Source organism: Somniosus microcephalus, chromosome 13 (assembly GCF_052327205.1).
Source record: "Somniosus microcephalus isolate GS21.2 chromosome 13, FLI_Smic_1.0, whole genome shotgun sequence".
NCBI classification, from domain to species: Eukaryota; Metazoa; Chordata; class Chondrichthyes; order Squaliformes; family Somniosidae; genus Somniosus; species Somniosus microcephalus.
The window spans coordinates 61,121,744-61,135,127 of NC_140999.1; the positions used below are offsets into that span (position 1 = coordinate 61,121,744).

The 13,384-nt window shown below is 43.7% G+C and overlaps 1 protein-coding gene across 1 annotated transcript in view; it reads right to left on the reverse strand.

Annotated features, from left to right (window-relative positions):
* Nucleotides 1-1,689, reverse strand: part of LOC147108362 (zinc finger and BTB domain-containing protein 7A-like) — a 129,979-nt gene extending 128,290 nt beyond the window's left edge. The window contains exon 1 of the mRNA XM_086004959.1: nt 579-1,689. Coding sequence (XP_085861085.1) covers nt 579-667 — 89 coding nt within the window. The 5' untranslated portion in view covers nt 668-1,689. The remainder of the gene's footprint in view (nt 1-578) is intronic.
* Between the last annotated feature and the right edge of the window lie 11,695 nt (nt 1,690-13,384).

A 13,384-nucleotide genomic window follows, 5' to 3' on the forward strand; every position in this document is an offset into this window, starting at 1 on the left:
ATTTTAGCCCAGCATAGCCACAAGCCCAATAAAAGGGAATCTCGGGCAGAAACACACAATACACCCCAGGAGATTAATGGTTACTCACAACCTTATGATCTTGTGCATTCTTGTACACTGATTACAAAACAGCCTACCCATCTGCTATTCAAACATACAAGACCAAAGCTCCTTAGAAAAGGCTAGCTAACCGAGGTCCATTTTAAGAGCCTTTGAAATGGTCAAGTATATAAAACATCATTGTGGAATAATGAGAACTGGGGAGGGTTGAGACAACTTAATGACAGGGAATTCCACAACTATTTTTGGGGGCGGGGGGGGGGGGGGGGGGGGAAGGAAGTACCCAGCACACACGGGTTCTCGGAGAGACACTGGAGCAGAGAAAACTCATGCCATACAGCACTCCTTCAAGACGAAGGGGAGCAAACAGGAAGGCAAAGCCACACCAGGATGTGCAGATCTGCTCCGAGCTGACTCAAGAGCAAGACTGCGAAACACTCTGGAGTAGGTCACCTGACGTGGTTAGGGTGGGACGTAACACTCGGGAGCAAAGAAAGTTTAAAAACAAAACTACTCACATTTTATGACTGACATTTTGCTTCCTCTGCCGGTCTTTGCAGTTGATCTTTTGGTAATATTTCTGTTTCAACAACATGGATGAAGACATCGTTGCGAACCAGCCGGAGGAGTTTAATTGTACCTGACAGTACGAGGAAGCTAAATTAACAGACACAAATTGACATTGGCTAAAAACATCACGAAACTCGAGGCACCCAAAAGGAAAAAGGACGATCTTTTACTGGTGCCAATTCAGGTTCCTCGCACTACAAGGTTCAGTAACTCCTCCCAGCCAGCACCTTGCGTGTTAATGATTGTATCTCCACTGGGGTTAATTTAGGTCTCTCACACTGACAGGGCTCAGTGACTCCTCCCAGTCAAACACACAGAAACAAGCCTTTAACACAAGGAAGCTTTTTCTTCCACAGATTGAAAGATCAGACACCAAAGCTGCAATTCCATGCACTGAAATCTTACACACAACTGCTATCTAGCCCCATCCTGTCAATTTGTAGGAATCCCCACACCAGTTTTTTTTTAATGGATAATCCTCTTTAAGCAGTGGGGAAGTGTAGGTCTCAAAAGACTTTACTCAAAAGTTTCGCCATGGGTTAAATTGGCAAGCACCAGCTTGCTGCTGGCTGTCGAGGTTATTAATTGATTGGTGGGCTGGTCCAAATCACCCAGAAACATTGCTATAGTAACATGACCTGAAGCAAAGATGGCCAAATGCATGACCAGATTCACATGGGCATCAGATGAAGAGACACTGTCGGCACTCAGTAACGACACCGTTCGGCCTTAAACAAACCCGTTTTTCTGGTCAGCGAGCGGGGTGGCTTGTGCCCAAAAAATTACAAGCAACGTGACACAGTTTGACTCGGCCCCTCCCTGCAATTCCCTCACCACCGTGGTTAAAGTGCAAGAAAGCTCAACCGTCTTTTTTTGTGACCAAGCCCCGCCTTTTAAAGGGGAAGCGTCACCATAAATGGCAACTTTTCTGGCACAGCCCGCTTTAAGGACGAAGGCACCAAGTTGTCAGCTGCAGGCAATTTGTGCTGCAGTTGCTACTTTACCAAAGGCATTTTCAGATCTTTAAATTGTAAAAAAAAATTAAATCAATTCATGGCATCAGATCATTGTATTCTGCATAAACGTGATATAAAAGGACTCTCAGAGCATTGTAACAGCTTCAATGTCTTCACCCCTGCTCTGCCTGTCCCTACCATACAAAATGGATGCCTGATCTCAAATCAGCACCACACAATACTCGGGTTATGTAAAGCACCCACCGACATTCTCATAAGTAGTTTGCACACATTCATGTAATAAAGTACCGGCCTTGGGCTCTGTTGCACTCCCCAAAAATTCAAGCCATCTTTGCCACACCCAATATAATAATACTGTTCTAATCCAGGGCACAGTGCAAGGTAACACAATTAAGACTGCAAGGGTAATAGCTTTAGTTTATTGATAAACACTCACTGGAATGTATGAATAGTGCTGCATAATCTAGGCTGACACTCCAGTTCAGTACCGAGGGAGTGCTGGACTGTTGGAGGTGCCGTCTTTCGGATCAGACGTTAAACCGAGGCCCCGCCTGCCCTCATAGGTGGTCGTTAAAGATCCCGTGCCACTACTCAAAGAAGAGCAGGGGCGTTCTCCCCGGTGTCCTGGCCAATATTTATCCCTCAACCAACATCAATAAAACAGATTATCTGGTCATTATCACATTGCTGTTTGTGGGAGCTTGCTCTGCGCAAATTGGCTGCGCGGTTCCTACATTACAACAGTGACTACATTTTAAAAGTACTTCATTGGCTGTAAAGGGATGTCCTGAGGTTGCGAAAGGCACTATATAAATGCAAGACTTTCTTTTTATTTCTCAAAATCACCATTTGAAACCATTAACTGAATAGGGACGAATTCAGATGGCTGTTCGGGTACAATTACTTCAATAAACACCGTTTCTAAATCAAAATATAAACTGGATTACAAGCAACAACTTAACGGAGGGAACAAATTAGGTTCTTGGATTATATTCACGCTGCATTAAACTTAGTGGGGGTGAAATTGGTCTTGGTCGGTATCGTAACACGAGCGATAATGAATTGGCGGTCTGTTTTACACCCTCTGGAAGTCAATGGAAAAGAAAATGGTGTACACCTGCTGCTGATTCGCTATCGCCCATTCGGGGGTCCTACTGAAGATAAACTTCACCTCCAGCGTTCCTGGGCTGAGAAGGAGGGGAAATATCAGCTAGGTTCTCTCTCCTCATTCCTTTCATAGCCAAGGAGTAAGCTGAAAGAGATCTGGGGGTTTTAGTAGACTCTATGCTCAACTTGTGCAATTGTTACAAAGCAAGCAACAATAGAATGGTGAACTAGAAAAGGCAAAACAGTAAAGTAGAAATCGGAAGAAGTAATGATCAAACTGTACAAGGTGCTGGTCAGAATGCATCTCGAGTCCTGTGTCCAGTTCTCGTAAGCGAGGCACAAGGGAGAGAGTGTCAAGCGCCCGGAGGCAGTGCAGAGAAGAGGCACAAGCTGATCCCTCGAGCTCAGAGTTATGAGGAAAGACGAGAGAAACTTGGGCTCTTTGGCCTTGAATGGAGAGGACATAAATCATAGAAAATGGTACATGGAAAAAAAATGTACATCTGGAACACTAATTCAAACTTAACTGGGTTCAAAAAAAGGGGCGGGAGGGGGGGATAAACCCAGCAATTACAGTCCTCTCAGCCCAACGTTGGTGGTGGGGAAACTTTGAGATATTAATCCGGGACAAAATTAATTGGCATTTAGAAAAATATAGGTTAATAACTGAAAGCCAGCACAAATTTGTTAAAATCAAATTGTGTTTGACTAACTTGATGGAGTTCTTTGATGAAGTAGCGGAAAGGAGTGATGAGGGTAGTGTGGTTGATGTTCTGCATATGGACTTTCAAAAGGCGTTTGACAAAGTACCACATAATAGACTTATTAGCAAAATTAAAGCCCATGGGATTAAAGGAGCAGTGGCAGCATGGATGTGAAACTGGATAAGGGAGTGAAAGCAGAGTAGTGGTGAGTGGTTGTTTCAGACTGGAGGGAATTATACAGTGGTGTTCCCCAGGGGTCGGTATTACGATTACTGCTCCTTTTGATATATATTAATAACCTGGACAAAGTTTGCAGATGACACAAAACTTGGAGATGTAGTAAACAGTGAGGAGGATAGTAACAAACTTCAGGAGGACATAGACAGACTGAAGAAATGGCAGACACATGGCAGATAAAATTTAATGCAGAGAAAATTGTGAAGTGATTCATTTTGGTAGAAAGAATGAGGAGAGGCAATATGAACTAAATAATACAATTTTAAAGGGGTACAGGAACAGAGAGACCTGGGGGTGTGCATACACAAATTTTTGAAGGTACCAGGACAAGTTGAGAAGGCTGCTAAAAAGGCATGTGACTTTACAAATAGAGGCAGAGAGTACAAAAGCAAGAAAATTAAGCTAAACCTTTATAACACACTGATTAGGCACAAGCTGGAATACAGGAAACTTTGGTTTATCCGGAGGTTGTATGTCCGGAAACCTCGATCCACCGGCAGAAATCAGGAGCCGTTTTGTTAGCTTTTTTTTCTTCTCGTGGCTTTTTTTTCTTCTCGTGGCTTTTTTTCCCCAACAGTCAGGCTCTGCAAAGTCTCTCTGAAGCTGTTGCTAAGCTACAGAGACGCTTCCAAGGTACGGCGACTGTTTAGAAGCTGTTGCTAAGCAACAGTGTTTGTTGCCAGATACGGAGCTGCAAATCTCCGTATGCTTCAACATTAGTGTTGGTTTGTCCGGCAGTTTTGATAGATCGGCAACAGCTCGGTCCCGTCGGTGCCGGATATCACAAAGTTTCCTGTATTGTGTACAATTCTGGGCACCACACTTTAGGAAGGATGTCAAGGCCTTGGAGAGGGTGTAGAGGAGATTTACTAGAATGGTACCAGGGATGAGGGGCTTCAGTTATATGGAGAGACTGGGGTTGTTCTCCTTAAAGCAGAGAAGGCTAAGAAGGGATTTGATAGAGGTGTTCAAAATCTTGAAGGGTTTTGATAAACTAAATGAGAAACTGTTTCCAGTGGCAGAAGGGTTGGTAACCAGAGGATTTAAAAGGTATTTGGCATAAGAACCAGAGGGGATATGAGGAAAACATTTTTTACTCAGCAAGTTATTAAAATCTAGAATGTACTGTCTGAAAGGGTTGTGGAAGCAAATTCAATAACTTTCAAGAGAATTGGATAAATATTTGAAAAAGTAAAAAACAGCTGGGCTGGGGGAAAGAGTAGGGGAGTAGGACTAATTTGATAGTTCTTTCAAAGAACCAGCTCAGGCACAATGGGCCGAATCTATGATTCTATGAAGAGGGTAAAGAGACACAGGTTCAAACTAGTAAAAAGCAAAAAAAGTTAGGATTGACAGCTGGAAGTTCTTCACACAGAGTAATCAACACGAAATGGATTCTTCAGTCCTCTGATTGGTTGAGGAGGACAGACAACAACTATGGAATCACAAACAGTTGGGTGTTTTGATGGGAGGGGTTGGGGTGGTGTCTAGTCTTTCTGGATGGATTAGCTAAAAGGGGCTGAATGGCTTTCCTCTGTATCTATCTAGTCATTGCTTTTTAGCGATCCCTACTGGAAAGTACTGTGTGTGTGGATGGTGGGCAAGAGTAGAAGGCTTGGCTGTGATGTCCTCCCCCACAGCCGAATAGCCAGGTGATGCTCTGTAAACGCACACATAAAGAATGGCCATTTGGGAGGTCAGTCAGTGCCCATGCAATTGTCCCCCAGCAACTGGCAGTGTCTTCAGGAGAGACGAGATAAGAAAAAAGGAGAGTAAGTGGACACGGTAAAACATGAACAGGAGAAGGCCATTCAGCCCCTCGAGCCTGTTCCACCATTCAATTAGATCATGGCTGACCTATAGCTTAACTCCATCTAGCCGCCTTGGTTCCGTAACCCTCAATACTCTTGCCTAACAAATATCTATCAATCTCAGTTTTGAAATTTTTAATTGACCCCCAGCCTCAACAGCTTTTCAGGTAGAGTTCCAAATTTCCACTACCCTTTGTGTGAAGACATGACCGACCTCCCATCTTCCACCCTCCATAAATTTAAGCTCATCCAAAACGCTGCTGCCCAAATCCTCACACACTAATGCCATTCACCCATCACCCCTGTGCTTGCTAACCTACATTGGCAGCGCCTCGATTTTAAAATTCTCATCCTCGTTTTCAAATCACCCCATGGCCTCGCCCCTCCCCATCTCTGTAACCTCCTCCAGCTCCACAACCCTCCAAGATCTCTGCGTTCCTCCAATTCTGGCCTGTTGCGCATCCCCGATTTTAATCACTCTACCATCAGTGGCTGTACCTTCAGCTGCTGAGGCCCTAAGCTCCGGAATTCCCTCCCTAAACCTCTCCACCTCTCTTTCCTCCTTTAAGATGCTCCTTAAAACCTACCTCTTTGACCCAGCTTTTGGTCATCCGCCCTAATATCTCATGTGGCTCGGTGTCAAATTTTGTTTGATAACGCTCCTGTGAAGCACCTTGGGATGTTTTACTGTGTTAAAAGGTGCTATATAAATGCAAGTTGTGTTTTTTTGTTGTGTCCGTGTATCTTAATGTTGTGTCCTTCAATAATCAGACAACAGACTGCAGGGAACGATTCAACAGGTGTTTACTGCATGAGGGTTACTCTAGAACTAACTGTACAGATCACTACTCAGGGTTTATATACAGGTGTGGTCGCTGCCGGTACTACAGTATACAGGAGCTGTAAAAAGTAGTTCTCCCCTTAAGGTACATACATTACATTTTTGACATCACCCCTGAATTTTACCCTATCAACTCCTTTAATCATCTCAATTAGATCACCCCTTAATCTTCTATACTCAAGAGAATACAAGCCTAATCTATGAAAACTGTTCTCATAATTTAATCCTTTTAGTCCTAGTACCAATCTACGCTGCACCTCCCCAAGGCCAATATATCCTTCCTGAGGTGCGGTACCTAGATCTGAATGCATTTCTCCAGGTGGGGTCTAACTGGAGCTCTGTACAACTAACATAACTTCCACCCCTTTGTATTCCCACCCCTCGGAGATAAAGGCCAACATTCCATTCGCCTTTTTAATTATTTTTTTGTACCTGCGCACTAACTTTAGGTGATTTCTGTATAAAAGAATAAAAAGGAACTAGGATTACAGGAAGGTTTGACATAAAATGTACCGCATACAAAAATATTGTGGCCCCCCCCCCCCCCCTCAGCTCGGATCATATTTCCAAAGCATTTCCTATTTTTTTGTTCCTGCCACTATAACTTGAAGCAGCTCACTTAACGTGTTCGCTGCACCTCAAATCAATAACTTACCATTTATGTAGCACTCCTCGTAGAGACAAACATCAACGAGCACTTTGGAAAAAGGTGAAGGAATGTGGGGGGGGGGGGGGGGGGAGAAAAGAGAGAGAGTTTAAAAAAAAACAATTGGGTTTTTGATGGCCAGACAAAGTATCTTCAGTAGAGAACACCAGAGAGCAGGGGAGAGTGACTAACATATCAAGCCCCTGATGGTGAAGCAGGAGGCAAGCAGTAATCCAGATCCAGGTCAGAGTGCAGGCCGGGACATAGGCTGCAGTGAGGCTACGAAGGGAAATGAAGATGATTCAATGGGGCACAGGAGGCCAGTAAGGCTCTGAGAATGATTGAGATGCAGGAGAGGAATCAGGCCGCAGATTTCTGGGCTAGCTACAGCTTGTAAAGAATGCTAGTGGTGGGGGGGGGCTTGTGAGGAGAACATTTGAGATGAAGATGTGGCTAAGGGTATCCTAATAGCAGTGGGGGTGAGGTAGGAGCACAAATAGGCAATCTTCCAAAAGTGGAAGGAAGTAATCCGGTGTGAGGTTTAAAGCCTTTAGGTTGCACAACACGAGTGGGCAGCCAAGGAGGTTTTTGGGAGTCACAGCCAATAGGCGTTGAAGGTCGAGCAAGATGGCTTCAGTCTTAACGTTGAGCTGTAGATCAGCTCATCGAGTCTAGATATAAGACAGTTGGACAGCGCAAGAACAACCCTAATATCAGTGGGGCAAGCGATGCAATTGGGTATCATCAGGTAGGTGGACATGGTAAAATATAGCAACAGGAGGCGGCCATTCTGCCCACGAGTCTGTTCCGCCATTCAATTAGATCATGGCTGATCTGTATCTTAACTCCATCTACCCGCCTTGGTTCCGTAACCTTTAATACTCTTTCCTAACAAAAATCTATCAATCTCTACCCTTTGTCTGAAGTGCATCCTGACATCACCCCATATGGCCTAGCTCTCATTTTAAGGTTATGCCCTCTGGTTCTGCACTCCTCCACCAGAAGAAATAGTTTCTCTCTATCTACCTTATCAAAGCATTTAATCATATTAAATTAATAACCCAATAGCAGCCAAATACAAAATTCCAATGGACCAAAGTCCTTTGTCTACAATTTCAATGAAGCCAATGGCTTCCCTTTCACTCCCATTGAACAGGGCAAGCTAATCCGAGAAGAACTTTGGGGGGGGGGGGGGGGGGGGGGGGGGGAAAGAGAGAGAGAGAGAGAGAGAGAGAGAGAGAGAGAGAGAGAGAGAGCACGAACAGGTTTGGTTTTCACTTTCTCTTATATTGATAACCCCCCCATCTTCTGTCCTGATGGCATTGACTAATGCTGGGGATGATCCTGGGGTGCCAGTATTTCACCGGTATGGCCTTTCATCATGTGAACCTGAACAGTAAACGCTGGAAGTTGTTCAACCATGGAGAAAGGGGTGCAGGAATCACATCCAACTCTGCTCTCAGAGGTCCATAATCATAGTCTTTGCACCGGGAGGAATTGGATACCAGTCAGAAGCAAGAACTTTGGCTGATATTTTATCCTTTGTGCACTGAGACACTGAGGCCAATTAATGCCATGGCTGAGATCAGTTAACTCAAACTAGACCAGGGATCCAATACTAGGACTTGCTTAGATCACATCATTTGCATTTGCCCAATGAATTGGTTTACGTCATGACTCGCCAGAGGTGCTCCCAAGCAGAGCAGTTAAATATGAAAATCCTGATTCAACACAAAGAATATTCTAATATCTGGTTTAATTCCAATTACATCTTGGCAAAGCATTATTTACTTTGTATTTTGTTTGAATTCCTCACCATTCATTAATTGGGCTTCGGTTCCCAATCTTGGACTTTTATTTGGTTAAAGCCTCTCAATTTGTTTTTTGTTTTTTTTAAATTTTTTTAAATTTTTTAAAAAGGCCACAATTCAAGACACAAATGTGCTCGGCAAACTAGCTGTGTGTTTAGCAGGATCAGACTGTACTGTGTCACAGACTATAAACTTTCTGTAACAAAGCAAAAGGAGGGACTGGGTTCACGGTGCTTTTGAATCAGCACTGCTGGTTCAAACAGGGAATAGTTGAGCCATACAGATGAGGAAGGACCCAGGATTGATCCCTGATCTGTGTGAATATAAATGATCTCAGCTAGGGTGGGAATAGGAGCACTAAAATTAGCCTCAGCACCCTGGGATCTGAGGGGGCGGGGAGTGATATCAGCCAACTGTCCCAATCCTGATCACTATCTAGAGACCTCTGTGGGAACATATGGACATGGGATAAAGGACAGATGTAGGCTGAGATGCAATGTGCCCAACTGCACACACACAACCTTCACGGTCAAGGCTCAGATGAATGAATGGCCACTTGGACGAAGTGTTGGTGGGTGACCGGTACCCATGGGACAGCAAGTACCCCAACAAGCGGTCAATACCTTCAGGAGGGCAGGAGTGGACAGAAAGAAAATAAAACGGAACATTTAAAAAGAGAGGTACAAAAAGGCAGTAAATGCCAACAGCACAGTGTGTATGCACAGTGGCACTCCCAAATTTCAGAGGAACCCACAGTACCCAGCACGTGTGGATTATTTGGCCCACACGCTCCATCTACCAGGCATGGGGGAGGAGGAAGAGAAATAATTTGCATTTATATAGCACCTTTCAGGACTTCAGGTTGCCCCAAAACAAACACTTTACAACCAATAAAGTACTTTTTGAAGTGTAGTCACTGTTGTAATGTAGGAAACACAGCCAATTTGAACACAGCAAGCTCCCACACACAGCAATGAGATAATGACCAGCCAATTAGTTTTAGTAATGTTGGTTGAGTGATAAATATTGGTCAGGACAGTGAGGAGAACTCTCTTACTCTTGTTGAAATAGTGCCATGCGATCTTTAACATCCACCTGAGAAGGCAGACGGGGATTTAGTTTAAAGTCTCATTGGCAAGGCGGCCCCTCCGACGGTGCAGCACTCCTTCAGTACTCCACTGAAGTGCCAGCCTAGATTACATGTTCAAGTCTCTGAAGTTGAATTTAATCCACTGACTTCTGGCTCAGAGGTGAGAGAGCTATAACCGAGCCATGGCTGACACCGTAGAATAAAAAGTGTCCTGGCAAGGCAGCTTCAATGCTCATCATAGGTATTTGCTTCTGGAGCAGTGTGCTGGCTCTCCTTGCTGACAACATGGTTTTCTTCAATGCTACGTTGCCTATTTGGATGGGCTCCCGGGCAGGAAGAGGAGCCAAACTGAAGTACAATTCGACTGTTCCATGCCAACATTTCCGTGCGGGATTGACGCAACAGTACATGTAAAGTTTGAGCAAAAAATCTTAACCGAACAAAAGAAGCTGAAAAGCCCTGGAACTCAAGGGAAGGGGCAACAATCAGGTGAACTCCCTAAACCCATGTTAAAAAACGTTTGATGCCAATGCAAACAGCAAGGGCGTATAGCATTATGAGAAAAGTAGGAAAACAGCGAGGCTGCTCTAATATTTTGATAAAAACTTTAAATACCATCCTCACTAGTTTAGGACTGGTGCACTTCAAGCTTCCCTCGATGACTCAGTGAGTTTAACTAAGGAGTTGAACAACATTTGTTTAGCGCCTTTAACGTAGTAAAACATCCCAAGGAGCGTAATCAGATAAGAAAATTGACACTGAACCAAAAGGAGGACAGGTGGCCAAATGCTTGGTTAAAGAGGTAGATTTTAAGGAGTGTCTTGAAGGAGGAGAGGTAGACATGCAGAGAAGTTTAGGGAGTAAATTCCAGAACTTCGGGCCTAGATGGCTGAAGACTCGGCCACCGATGGTGGAGTGAAGGAAGTGGGGGGGATGCACAAGAAAGATCAGCCATCATCTCACTGAATGGCGGAGCAGGCTCGAGGGGCCGAATGGCCTACTCCTGCTCCTATGTTCTATGTTTAATAGCACTTTTCATGTCCTCAGAATATCCCAAAGCTCTTCACAGTCAATTAATTACTTTTTGAAGTGTGGTCTCTGTTTTCTAGGCAAACATAGCTGCCAATTTGCATATTCAGTTAATCTATTTTGGTTGAAGGATGAATGTTGGCCAGGACACCAGATGTCTCTGCTCTGGAAGGCTGAATAATAGCAATTTGGTAGTACAGTAAATGTACCAGCAGTGCTTAAGGAATGGTACCCCATTGAGGAGTCAACACCTTCAAAAGTGGAGGTGAAGGGGCTAAATTAGATAGGAATGACCGATACACATCAACTTACAAGAATCCCTTCCACACAGTTTGGTTACATATATTGGTCGTCTGCACGCATCCTGTATGGCATATTTTACACACCACACGTTGGTCACAATTTTAAAATCATTACAAATAGTGATAGAACACCAGTTTCTCCATCCCAGCAAAATACAGGAATTGCTACACGGCTAGTAATTGTATTCATTTCCAAGTATTCAAATACATTCAAAACATTAAGCATATTTACACAAATTTCAATTTGCCTCAGGAAAGACCCTGGGCTGCCCACAGTAGTGTCACAGTACAACATACCAAATTTACAACAGATTAAACGGAAGGTTGCAGTCAAGAGAAGTCAATAGTTTCCTTTTACAAAAAACTACAGACATTTTCTTTTATTCTACAATTGTTCTTTTGATGAGCTTTTTGATTGGTTAAAGATTTCAGTAAATCAGCTTGCAATAAACAGAGATAATAGGAGTTGAACAGAAGAATGGGATTGATTCAGACGGAGGCAACTGGCAGCCAATATGGACAAGATCCACCCCATTCAGAAAATTCTCAATACATTGACCGTCAGAAGATCAGACTGATTCGATCTACCTGCTGTTCACATGGTTTCTTGATTTTTACACTATAGGTGGTTGGGATTTACAGTCTGAGATCCACCTACGCTCATTAGAAAGCTCTCCATTCTAACACTACCTCTGAGGTACATCCCAGATTCATTGTATGGCTTAGAGTTGCAAAACTCACACACTCAACATCATGAGGCTTTTAATCTCCGACATGCATTCCATCCTCATTACAAAGTCTATCACTTGTGACACCATCTCGGTTATACTCCACCCGCATTGCAAAACTCCCAGTTCCCACATTACTGCGATTGTAAACCTGTAAACCCAACATTATAAGGCTCCTGAGCTGACTGCTCTCAGTTGCAAGACTGCAGCATCTGGTTATTTAACGCCATGTTAGAGGATACACAGTGGCAGGTACTGGATTATATTGACAATTTATGAGTCTTGCAATATCTTTATCAGCTTTTATGAAATAAAATTGTTCTCGGGATGTTGGCAATGGTGGCAAGGCCACATTTATTGTCCATCCCTCGATGCCAGGAAGGAGGTGGTGGGCCTTCTGCTTGAGAACAGCTGCAGTCCATGTGGAGATGATGCTCCCACAAAAGGTGCTAGGCAGGCGATTCCAGGCTGTTGATTCAAAGACGATGAAGGAACAGCAATATATGTCCAAGTAAGGAAATAGTGAGACTCGGAGGGGAACTTAAGACACGTTTGAGTCCCACAGCATTGCTGCTCTTGTCCTTTTTGGTGATAGAGGTTATGAAGAGGGAAGGACTATCAAAGTAAGCGCTGAGAGTTGCACAGTGCATCCTATAGATAAGAGCTACAGTGCTTCGGTGATAGGGAGGGTGCATCCAGGTAAGTATTCCAGCACATCATGACTTGAACCCTGTAGATGGTCGAGAGGCTCTGAAGGGTCAGGAGGTAAGACACTTGTAGTGCACATTCGACATGCTGTGTGACACTTATAGCCACGGTGTTGATGTGGCTGGGCCAGTTAAGCTTCTGCTAAATGGTGACCACCCAAGATGTTCATGGTTGTGGATTTGGTGACAATGGGAGATGGGTGTATTCCGAGTAGCAAACCACTGCCTACTCAAGCGCATTTAGTATCCATTCTCTTTAACAAACAAAGATAGTGACCTTTTGAAGAAGAGCAGGGAACCCCCCTCCCCCAAGTGTCCTGACCAACATTCTTCTGTGAAACAAACAAATTAACTGTTCATTCATGTCCCTGTGGTTTGTGGGACCTTGCTGTGCACAAAGTGGCTGCCACATTTTACCTACTTAACAACCATCACTGCACTTCAAAGTAATTAATTGCACGCAAGATGCTCGAGACATTTCTGAAAGATGTCATAAGGCGTCTTTCTTCTTTCCTTGTTTCAGCACAATAAACATCGTTTTAAAGCAATTTCATCTCTGTCCAGAGGAATTTACAGTTTAAGTATATTACCTTATCTTGAGGAAATCAATGTATAAATGAAAATCTACTAGCTGAATTTTTTTATTTATTTATTTTTTTTTTTTTTTTTTTAAAAAGTGACTTGGTCCAGCAAGATAATATCACAGTCCAGCCCACCACAGGCCTAGGGCAAACTACAATCTTTGACTATTTGCCAGTGGGTCC